This window comes from Carcharodon carcharias, chromosome 7 (assembly GCF_017639515.1).
Source record: "Carcharodon carcharias isolate sCarCar2 chromosome 7, sCarCar2.pri, whole genome shotgun sequence".
Lineage (NCBI taxonomy): Eukaryota > Metazoa > Chordata > Chondrichthyes > Lamniformes > Lamnidae > Carcharodon > Carcharodon carcharias.
The window spans coordinates 186,552,976-186,564,798 of record NC_054473.1 but is presented as its reverse complement, the minus strand read 5'-3'; the positions used below and the strand labels follow the sequence as shown (position 1 = coordinate 186,564,798).

At 41.2% G+C, this 11,823-nt stretch overlaps 1 protein-coding gene across 1 annotated transcript in view; it reads left to right on the top strand.

The window, feature by feature from the left end:
• The first annotated feature begins 2,036 nt into the window (after positions 1-2,036).
• The window catches only part of terb1 (telomere repeat binding bouquet formation protein 1), a 185,847-nt gene continuing 176,060 nt past the window's right edge, over positions 2,037-11,823 (top strand). The window contains exons 1-4 of the mRNA XM_041191710.1: positions 2,037-2,076; positions 5,662-5,772; positions 8,652-8,780; positions 9,661-9,792. Coding sequence (XP_041047644.1) covers positions 2,037-2,076; positions 5,662-5,772; positions 8,652-8,780; positions 9,661-9,792 — 412 coding nt within the window. The remainder of the gene's footprint in view (positions 2,077-5,661; positions 5,773-8,651; positions 8,781-9,660; positions 9,793-11,823) is intronic.

Here is an 11,823-nt window from a genome sequence, read left to right as displayed (position 1 = left end):
CATTTCCTCTGGGGTGCCAAAATTCTAGAATAATACTGCTAGAGAAACGAGCTTTGAACTGTTGTTTTTACATCAAGAATGACGGTTTGAGATGTAGAGTCATTTTCTAAGAGATTTGTTAGAGGTCATGACATATTCAATAGACACAATGGTGCAAAGGTTGCAAGAGACCTCTTGTTACATTTGCTGAGCTCAAATCAGCACTCAGCCTTTGTATCTTTCTAATGTTGTCTTACAATAGTTTAATTTTATCCCTCAGCTAAAAGATCATCACACTGTACCTTTACGTTGAACTTTACCCTTAGTTTACATCAAGTTTCAGCAGCATTCTAAAGAGTAATTAAGTACTATATATTGTTGTCAGAGATCGATTTACCTGCCTGAAGATCTGCACAAAAAACAAAATAATGGTCTTTATTATTACATCTTGCATCACCATGAAGACCTTTCTGGCTGTAATTTTTGGACATTTTTCAGGATGCTGCATGCAGATTCTGAAAATGTTATCGATTTATTACAAAATGGAGTCTTTAACAAAAATTGGATTTTTTAAAACAACTTTTCCTGGTAGTGTCCCTAGTAGACTCATTGTCCAAATTCATGGACCTGACAATCTGCAGACTGCATATCTGGTACTTACACTGAGATCATGTCTTCCTGACCTCACCCAGCATGTTGGATATTTGCCTGTGCCCATGCTGCTGGAAATCTTAATGCTTGACCACTCTGCAGGAAGGGAACAGTCCCAACCCCCTCTGACATGGTTGGCCTTGTAAGGATTGAATAGAGATTTTACCCCAGTTAAAGTTGGGACCCAGCATATCTGGGCTTCAACGTTTTACTGAGTGATTCTGCCATTGTTACAACTGGAGTTTGATGGAAGAGCAAGGAAATGTTACCCCCTACACCCCGCCAGCCCCCACGGTGTTCAGTTAATATGTGTTGTACCTTGTTCTTCCACTGGATGATATGAGTTGAACTTTTTAATGGAAGAAATGTGGCTTAGATTTGATATTCAGCTTGATTATACCTGTATATCACATTAAATCAATAAATTCATATTTCCTTTTTGCAGAGCCGCAGCTACAGCATTTTGCTTTCTAAATCTATTAAAATATTAAAGGCAATATACAGATGTGCATTTTACAAATTCCCTTAATGGTACAGAAATTGACCTTTATATGAACAACTTTAATCAAGTTTTAAAACAAGAATGCCTCATGAAATTTGCAGAATAGGTGCATTTCATGAAATAAAATTTTGCTAGTAACTTACCACTGCTTCCAAAAATTTCCTTAATATCAAATTTTTCTTGATGACTCTGCGTTAATGTGATGTTCACAATGGTATAGAGTGGGAAAGTCCCATTTTTGATAGCTGACTCTTGCTGATTTAGTAAACCTCAATTGCAGTGAAGACACCTGTGCAACTGGTCTCAGTACCCTTATAATAGACAAGAAATTAGCCATGGTTTCCCATTCCTGACTGCTCTGACCTCTTTTGGAAAGTGTACATTTAGATGCCAAATGATGACAGGACTGTGCGCTGCTTTTTGGTTCTAGTGTTAGAATAGTGTGTTCATACTACCTAATCTCAGAAATAACTTGAGTGAGATACTGGAAGGTTGCTGCTAGCAGTGAAATCAAAACCCAACAAAAGGCAGTGCCATCAGGAAAGGAGCAAAGCAGAAATAACAGTCAAGAACATCATATATTTTTGTTTTATAACTTGGCAATTGTGCATCAATTTACTAATGTTACATTTCCTAGGAGACAAAGTTCTTGTTGATGTGGATAAATTAGCAAGTGCCAAAATCCAGTAGTAACTTCTAAGGCAGAGTTAAGTATGCTAGACAGATTTTCTGGTAAGTAGGTATGGGTCCTTTGCCAGAAACTACATCAAATTTCTGCTTATCAAGCTATGGATTTCTACAAATCACTTAGTGGAAATCAATATTACATTTTAAATTTCAGGATCCATAGTTTCTTGTGTTCAATAAAACTCTGGGAGCCTTTATACAAGAATATGTGGTAAAGATGGAGAACCCAGAAAGAACAGGTGCCAACATACTTTGTGGTAAGAAGTTTCTTCACTGAGTGATTTTAATGCCAGGAAGTGTTTTGTGTCTATGTTGTTTAGTTCAAAGTATTTATCTTATTAACTGATCTGAGATATGTGGTGCTGAATAACGTTTTGGTAAAGTATTTTTTCTTTTGCTTTCTAAAGTAATATGGGCAGCTCTACATGTAAATATTAAATTCTTTGAAGATATGTGCTTTCCCTTTGTTAAAATACCAGAAATTCTAGCTTAAAACCCAGAGATTCCTTGGCTCTAACTTGGTTGTAGAAGCTCTCCCAAGGCAACACTAACATTTGAAAAGAAATGAAAGAATGAACTTATGTAAAAAATCTCAGGATCTCGAGATGCCCCAGAGCATTTAATTGCAAATTGATAAATTTAGCGTTTCTGTTTTGGGGGCAAACATGGTAGTTAACTTATGCATAGCAAAGTCCCCCAAACATCAATGAGATGAATGACAAGTTAACTTGCCTTTTGGTGGCTGGTTGAGGGATGAATGTTGTCTTGGAAAGCTCCAGCATTTTTTCAAGAGTGCTTTGGGATCTTTTATGGCTACCTGAACAGGAAGGTGTGATTGGATTTAATGTGCCTTGTCCCTAAGGCATGAAAGGGTTCATAACTTGTTTAAATTAAAACTTTTTTGCTTAATTAAAAAATGGACTTTGCTGAACCGAAAGATGGCTGCTATAGATCACATGATTCACAAGTTGGCTCCAGTTTCTGGAAATTTCCAACAGCAGTTAACAGGACAAAAGCTTGCCCTTGTGGAATCTCACATCTTTCATTGTGAGGACACGTTGCAATCAACAAAACCAGGGACCAGCAGACAATCTGTCTCCCCAGCCTGGTACTATAACAAAGGAAGAGCCATTGAAACTTGTTATACCTGAAGAGGCGATAATAACCACCATCTATCCCGTAAGGTGAACATGGATTTTGACCAGAGGCGTAGAAATTGCTTGTTAGCATACAGTTGACTGTATTAATGGGCAATTTAACATGACCTAAGCTTCTGGCCTTTGGAATGTTTTAAAATTACATTTCCAGACTTGCAACTCAGTCTGCTGTTTAACCTCCAGCCTGCAAACAGCATAGCAGGAATCCAGGCTGTTCAACAGCCTGCATCAAGTCTAAGCTTCCTCAAAGCCTGTTTCTCTGGAAGATTCTTGCTATCACCTGCTGAACAGACCAAGTCTCGGTATCCTAACCTCATTTCGCTGCGCCACCATCAACTTTACAGGAATTCTGCAACACCTGCTTCAGCTAGCTGAACCCGCCTAAACTGTAACTCCTCTGTGAGGGAACCTTCACTCGACTCTGACTTTCTGGACTCTGGGAACTATGTGAACTGATATCCATATCTGTGATTCATTTTCTTTGAAGTTATTCACAGTTGTAAAAACTCCTCTTTCCTATTTTCTTATTGTGTGCTTGTATGTGTGTGTGAAGTTGCAACCAACCGGGAATAAACTATACTTCTGATTTAACCCTAAAGTGAGTTTGTTGCGAGTCACTTTAAAACTTGACCTCACAAACTGAGGGTTTGAGGAACCACAGTCTATTTCAAAAATTAAAGCACCTCTGCTTACAGACAGGAATGGTGAGAAAATAAAGGAGTTCAAGTTTGTCTCTCTCCCCTGTCCGTAACAAACGTCTCACCTGAAAGGCAGCACCTTTAACAACAGAGCAGTCCTTCAGTACTACAAGTGAAATATCAGCCTACATTATATACTTAAATCATGGATGGGACTTGAACCCAACATCTTCTAACTTAGAGGCCAGTATGTTAAAACTGAGTCAGGCTCCTCTATGGTAATGTTCTGCTTCCAATAGCAGCCTTGTGTGCTGGAAATGAGTGGTGTGCAGTCACATATGACACCTGAAGCTCATTTCGCTAGTATCCTTTGTCTTCTTAACATCCAGCTGTACATCCCCATTGTTTTGATTTTGCTACCTTAGATAACAGGTTATCTAAAACACAATTCCGTTTCTTCATGGTGCCTTTCAAATTTATCTTCACTAATTTCCATTTATGTCCCAGTTTCTACTTTTCTAGGCAATATTCTGAGTCTACCTTATATATCCCATTTAATATTATATATTCTTTGATTAAGACCCCTTATTTGTCTTTTTTCTATACTCCAAAGCTTGAATTGTTCTTACTTTTCCTCATGACTTATCTGCATTTTACATTTGGGAGCAGAGTTGCTCTTCTTTGCACTCAAGATTTCCATGTATGATGACTGGTACATATGTCCAACAAATTAAATGTTTTCTGGATATGATTCCAGTATTTTTTTCATTGCATTACCATCCAGTTGGGTCTGTAAATTCACATTTAATGTACATTTTTGCTTAGTTTAAGAACTTCCTATTCTGAGGATCAAGCAGATTTTCCTCTTAAAATTTACAAAGTTTTAAAAGCCAATCTTGGTATTACTTAACCATTACATCCTGATTTGCCTCGTTTTTCTCTCATCCTTTTTGACCTTGCTTGTGGCATGCACTAGATGAATTATAGCCCTTCACCCAAGTTTCTCAGTTTATAAGAAAGGGAACTGATTATTCCAAGTATGGGTACAAGTATCAAGAAACTACATTCTCTCTTGCTTCTAATCAGAATGAAAGAGTCAGGAATCACAAACACCTAGTGCAGAAAATTATTGTGTTACCAGCTTAAATATTTGTTTCCCTGTTTCATTGTCAAAAGTCATGATAATATATACATAATGGCCAAGATTTTTCAGTTAGCGTACAGGGGTGGGCCCAACACACCGGCGCATAAAATGACGCGAAGTTTCATTCTGCAGGTGTGCGCCAGAGTCAGCTGCGCGCCTGCCGATATTTAAAAGGCCATTAAGGAAGCAATTAAGGTCAACTTTGTGCTGCCCGTCCAACCTTAGGTTGGCAGGCAGGCGAAAAGGCCAAGCGGCCTTTACGTTTTTTAGAAAACCTCATCCACAAGCAGGATGAGGTTTCCTAAAGCTTTTATGAATTAAGTAAAGAATTTTTTTGAAATATGAAAACATGTCCCATCTCATGTGACACAGTCACATAAGGGGACATGCCTAATTAAATATTTTTTCCATTTATTTATTTATTTCAAAAGCGCTTCAATCTGCCTGAGGCATGGAGCTGCCTCGGAGATTGAGGCGCTCTTTTGTGCACATGCGCGAAAGAGTGCTGGCCCCGACTCTCCCTCCTCCCCCTGCCTGCACAGGTAGCACTGAGTTCTACTGCTCGCGTCTTACACTGGACGGGCCTTAATTGGCCTGCCCATGTAAAATGGCGGCGCAGAGCTGATCGCGGGCAGCGGTCCGCTTCGCACCTGCTCCCGTCAAGTCAGCCTAATGCGGGAAAAATTCAGGCCAATATCGGTCTATTACTATGCAAAGATCCAGGAGTTACGTGTACACGGACAAAAACAAGTTTTCCCTGAAATGCACAACTATAAAATGACCTGATTTTGCTGCCACTCATAGTTTGTAAGCTCTTAATTTTAATGAAATTTTCTTGTATTTGTGTAACCTCATCACCCTGTATGCAGGTACCATGTTGTTATATTTTATTTTAATCTGCAGGGTTAAAAACAGATTTGAATTTACTGCTGGAATGTCTGAAATATCAGATGGACAGCCCTGTGACTCAGAAACAAGCCCTGATCACCATCCATTCTATATGTCAACAGAACAGTAAGATGGGTTATGTTAATATTTCATGCAAATTATATTTTCAGGAATTAATATATAGATTTATTATATTACAGTAAACTTTCCATAAAGCATAGAAATGTTTAAAATTGCACTCAAAGGAACTACACCAAAAATGAAATTGGTCGCTATGTGCTCTAAGAGTGCACTGCCTGAGAATATGGTGGAGGCAGGGTCAATTGAGGCTTTTGAATGGGAATTGGATCATTATCTGAAAAGGAAATCTTTGCATGGCTACGGTGTAACTAAGTGAATTGCTCTTTCAGAGGGCTTGCACAGACATGATGGGCCAAATGACATCCTGTACTTTAACCATTCTACGATTCTATTAGGTTTGATTCCTTGCACAGTTAGACATACTGCAGGTACTGGCTGTCAATTGAAAAAAGTGAAGAAATATCTGTCACTCGCTTGTTATCAATGCCTCTAAAATTGGATCTCTGCTTTTTCCTGGGTTTGAGCTTCTCTGAGCTCAAGTGCTCACTGCTCTGTGATTATGATGGGTATCCTTTAGCTCACTGGAAGAACATTCTCTTCTGCTCTGGTCTCCTCAGCAATGATATCCCATTTTCTCTCACTGGCTGTCAGATTCACATGGGGTGTTCACACATTAATTGCTACCAATACACCCGAAGACAGTCATTGATGTGAGAATAGGAGCTGAAAAAAATTGAATCCAGACATACTAGGACTAGTGGAATACACTCCTTCAGATGGTGTATAGTACCATCCCTTTTAATCATACAGCGCTGGATACCAAACTAGAGCTGAAAGAATTAAAATCAGAGTGGCTAGTCTGCAGCAGGGACCCATTCTGACCTGGATTGTTGTAGATAGAGAGACCTGCAGCCAAGTGACTGCTCACCTGTAGGCTGCTGTGCAAACAGATTCTGGTTCAAAACTCCTTGAGGAGAATTCAATGTAAAACATTTAGAATTAATTTTGAGAAGAATTTACTTTGTGTATAGACTCGCTACTGCCTGGATATAGTGAATGCAATGAGGCATGAAAATTCTTATTTCACTGTAATCTCCTGTTAACTATCACTTAATTATCTCTCACTACAACTGTAGTACTGAAGTTGAAGTCATTGATCCTTCAGTGCTTGGGTAATTATGTCCTTGTGACATGCAGTGTGCTGTTACCAGTGTGCTGTGTCTAAATTGGCAGCCTCAATCACACATCTAAACACCCAGAATTAACTGTATGTTAGAAAATGTAACCCACTCTTGATTCTGCATGCGAGCTCTTATTGCAACGTGTGTGCACTTGACCATGCCCTGCACCTAGGGGAAGCCAGCAATGGAGACAGACCTTGTTGCCCTCTGTGTCTGAGATGCTGCACTGTTTTGAAAGAGATGAACTCGGCCACCCTGGCATAAAGGCCATTGGTTACTGCATGGATGCACCTGTGTGCTGCTGACTGAGATGCCATATAGGTCGGGTATAGAGCCTTGGAATGAACATCTAGCAAAATAATTAAGTGCCACAATTAGTTCCAGCGCCATTGGCAGTGTATAGCATGCCCCTGGCATCCCCTTGGCTGCAAGCTTTCTTGAAGATGGGTGAAAAGCTCAGCCACAACCCCTTGGTATAGACACATCCTCCTGCTGCATTGTGTCGCACTCATATCTAAGTGGCCGTGTTCCTGTAGACCCCTTCTGGTCGGCACTGCCTCACTCTTCGATGCTTCCTTCTTACGGGCATTTGGCGTCATGGTTCCTTCTGCCCATAGAACTGTCCATATGGCACATGAATCACTTAAGGCTGCTACGTCTGTGCCTCTCTGTTTTGGAGGTGGCCTGGTACTGCATCCGTGACCTGGGGGACAATTGGAAAGGGAGTAACTGACTAAGGCGGGTTGAGGCTGCAGTGGAGCCCTGTTGCCAACAGGTCTGTAGCTGAGCTTGTGCGGCCTGTAGAGACTCCCCTATGCATTCTCTCCCTCCCTGAAAGAGAATCTTTTAGCCAGCAGGCAAGTGCTGACTTTTAAAAGATGAAAACAATGCTTACAAGAGGTTGCTTCAGCTCTCTCCCAACTCTTCCCAATCTGGTGGAAGTGGTTATGAGCCCATAAAGAGGAGACAAGTTTTTTAAAGTTCGCAAAAAGCGCTGGAGCAAGTGAAAATAGGTCGCAAGAGGAAATATGAAATTGCTGCACCTTTTATAATGGTAGCCCTGATGTCAGTGGACATGCGCACGGAATCGCAACCCAAAGCCTTCCCGACATGTGAAAAGGCCACACAAAAAAGCGCAAGATCAGGAAGGGGCTAGAGTTATGAATTTGCTGCAAAAAATTTGACGTTTTTGGCTTTACCCACCCCATCAGCAGACAAAAATACGGCCCACAGACTGTCAGTTGGGAAGCGATAATAGGGAAAGTGGCAGTGGCAGCAGGTACCTCTTGGACCAGCAATTACAGAGATCACAAGGTAGGGTCAGTTTCAGACTGGGAAAAGAAACTGTCAGAGGGCAATAGAGAAAAAAAAGTGAAGAATGATTAAAAAGTAGAAAAGCAGAAAATGAAAAAAATATCTACTTTGTGTATTTTGATGGAGTGTTGATTGGTCTGTAGTGTCATGTGTAAGACCAGTCTTGGGATTAGATTGGCCTAAACTGTCTTATGGCTATATTGTTGAACCAAACAGCATCATTACAGGCACAGTGTTAAATACACTGCCAGACAGTTAAAACACAATGGCATAACTTTTTTTATTGGTTTTGATTTTGAAAAGATCGATAATATTTAGGGTTTTAATAAAAATGTGGGATAGTAGAGAAATAGAATTAAATTCTCATATTAACCATAAATCTTTACCTATCTATATAACATGAGCTTTTAATTGCTTTCTTATCACTAGGTGAAGCAAGTGATTACTTTCGTGAGATTGGAGGCTTGCAGTTTGTTAATGGACTTATAAAACTGAGTGATGCTTCTATTCTTCGAGAGGCTGCCTTGTTCACTTTAGGGGTGTTAGCTGAAAGCAGTGGTAGGAATGACTTCTATTTACCTTTTTAAAACTTGCCCAATTCTATTTTTGTAAGCTTTTATTTCCTCATCCTTTTTGATCTGCCCTTGGCCTGGTGAGTAAAAGTAGTAATGGTGATTGTGAAACTACCAGATTGTTGTAAAAATCTATCACTCATGTCCTTTAGGGAAGGAAATGTGCTATCTTTACTCAATTTGGTTTACATAGGTCTCCAGGCCCACAGTAAAGTACCCTCCGAAGAGGCTTAGCAAATCACTCAGTTGAATTCAAGAAGACAGTTCCCCACCACCTTCTCAAGAACAATCAGGGATGGGCAGCCATACCACATCCCATGAGCAGATTTTAAAAAGTGCACCACGTGCACCAGAATGCCTAAAGCTTGATTTCTCATGTGTGCTGAGTTGTCTAGTCTCAGGAAGGGTGTGCTGCAATTAGTCTTGGCACCCCTGGGCTGAGGAGGAATGTAGTGAAAAAAGCTGCCAATCTACCCATTCCTTATCCAGAATCCAGTACCTCTTGCTTGAAAGTGCATGTGTGGATATTGGGTGTACTTGATCAGGCTTAACTATGATATTCTGCATAACTGAATAACCATCTGGCACTCGTTGCCTTGGTCCTGTGTAAGACATGAACATTTGTCTGAGCTTTAGAAGGGGACCAGCATCCATGAAGTTGGGAGCAAGGAGAAAATTGAGAAGGGCATAATGGATACATGGGATTGTTTCATCGTAGAAGTCACAACTCATTCAATGGTTATAAGCCATTCAATCTTCTCTCAACAAACCTTTTGAAATCAGCTAGTTGTCCATGAATTATTGTTTATTTTTCTTTGACATTGCAAAGTATAAATCATGGCACTTCTCTTTTTATGTATTTCCAGTGTACTGCCAGCAGAGTTTGTGCACTGCAGAACTGCTGTCTGATGTTGCCTTGTCACTTGCTCAGGAGGATACTTCATTGATTCTGAAGAGGATGAATATCTATGTGATCCTGGTTTTGGTGTCACACAACAGTATGGAAGTCATATTTATATATTGAAACTGTGTTAACCTTATCCTTTCTTGAGGACTAAAAGGTCCCTGTGTTACACAAATGTATGAAAAATACTTACCTATCAAATAAGCATAAATTATCCCTTTCAGTACAGTTAAATAAACTCATTCTAGGGGTAAACAGGAGCAGTGTACAGTTATACATTGACTAATCCTTACACTATTAAGTAAACAACAACCTGATGCAAGTAAGTAAGAAACAGTCTTGTACTGTACTAAATAAATAGAAGCCTCAGGAAGCATAGTAAATAATCCTTGGGCAGGATTTTTAGGTTGGCATGTGGACACGATCGGCAGGCCACATGCAGTTGGGGAACGGACTGTGATCGGCCCCTGACCGCAATTTCATGCCGGCTGACCAATTAATGGCCGAAATGCTCAGTGCTGCTGGGGTGGGGGTGGAAGGAGGGTGGGCGCTGACGTAAGCGTGGATGTGGGGGAACGTTGAATGAAAGCTCCCTGAAGGCAGGGAGCTGAAGACTTTAAAACCAGTATATAGGGCAGAATATTGCCGTTGGCGCGCGGGGGTGGGCTCGACGCGTAAAATAATGCGAGATGACATCGGGCGTGTGTCCCAACATCATCGCGCATCTTTTCGATGTTTCATTTGGTGGGCGTGTGCTGGAGGCGGCTGTGCGCCTGCTGAACTGTCAACGGCCTATTAAAGTCATTAAAAAAGTAATTTAACTTATTAACAACGCTGCCCATCCAGCATTAAGGTTGCGGGGGGGTGGGGGCAGGCGAAGAGCCCAAGCGGCCTTCACCTTTTTCAGGAAACCTCATCCACAGGCACTGTCACATGATGGGATATGTTTAAATAATTTTTTACTTTATTTTTTAATAAGTTTTAATATCCACTTAATCTCCCTGAGGCAGCTCTGTGCCTCAGGGAGATTGCTGCGCTTATTCGTGCCCACGTGCGAAAGAGCACAGGCACGGACCCCCCCCCCCACCCCCCTGCCCCTGCACAGGTAGTGCTGAGTGCTACCGGCTGTCCGTTACACTGGGCGGGCCAATTAAGGCCCTCCTACGTAAAATGACAGCGCGCAGCCGATCGCAGGTGGCAATCGGCTCCATGCCCGCCCCCGGCTAGCCCGCCCGCCCATAGGAAAAATCCTCCCTATAAGGTTTTTAAAATCATGAAAAGTTGTCCACGCATCACAATCAGTCACTTGAACATAAACTTGATAAAAATGCTGTCCATAGATTTTTATTATTTTTTTCTAATTTAATAACGGAAACCTCACCCCACCCTTGGTTGAGGTTTCATGAGAAATGCAAAGTCCGCCTAGCCGATCCGCCAACTGTAAGGTTGGACGGACCACGATAAATTGGAGACTATTGCAACTTTAATTGCATTAATTGGCCTCTTAATTGTTGGCGGGCATGTTTCCAACTTTTGCATGCACCCACCAACCGAAATATCATCTTGCGCAATTTCGCTTCTGATTGGGTCAGGCGTACCCTAGCACATCGACCTAAAAATTCTGCGCCTTGCCTTTCTGAACAAACAGGAGCTTCATGTTGAACAAAATATGCCCTGGTGAATAAACTGCATTGTTCCACGAGAGGGATTAGGGTTAGTGTATTGAGATGGATAGAAAACTGGTTGGCAGACAGGAAACAAAGAGTAGGAATAAATGGGTCTTTTTCCAAATGGCAGGCAGTGACTAGTGGGGTACCGCAGGGATTGGTGCTGGGACCCCAACTATTCACAATATATATTAATGATTTAGATGAGGGAACTAAATGTAATATCTCCAAAGTTGCAGATGACACAAAGCTGGGAGGGAGGGTGAGCTGTGAGGAGGATGCAGTGATGCTTCAGGGTGATTTGGACAAGCTGAGCGAGTGGGCAACTGCATGGCAGACGCAGTATAATGTGGATAAATGTGAGGTAGCAAAAACAGGAAGGCAAATTATTATCTGAATGGCTGTAAGTTGAGAGAGGGGAATGTGCAACGAAACCTGGGTGTTCTTGTACACCAGTC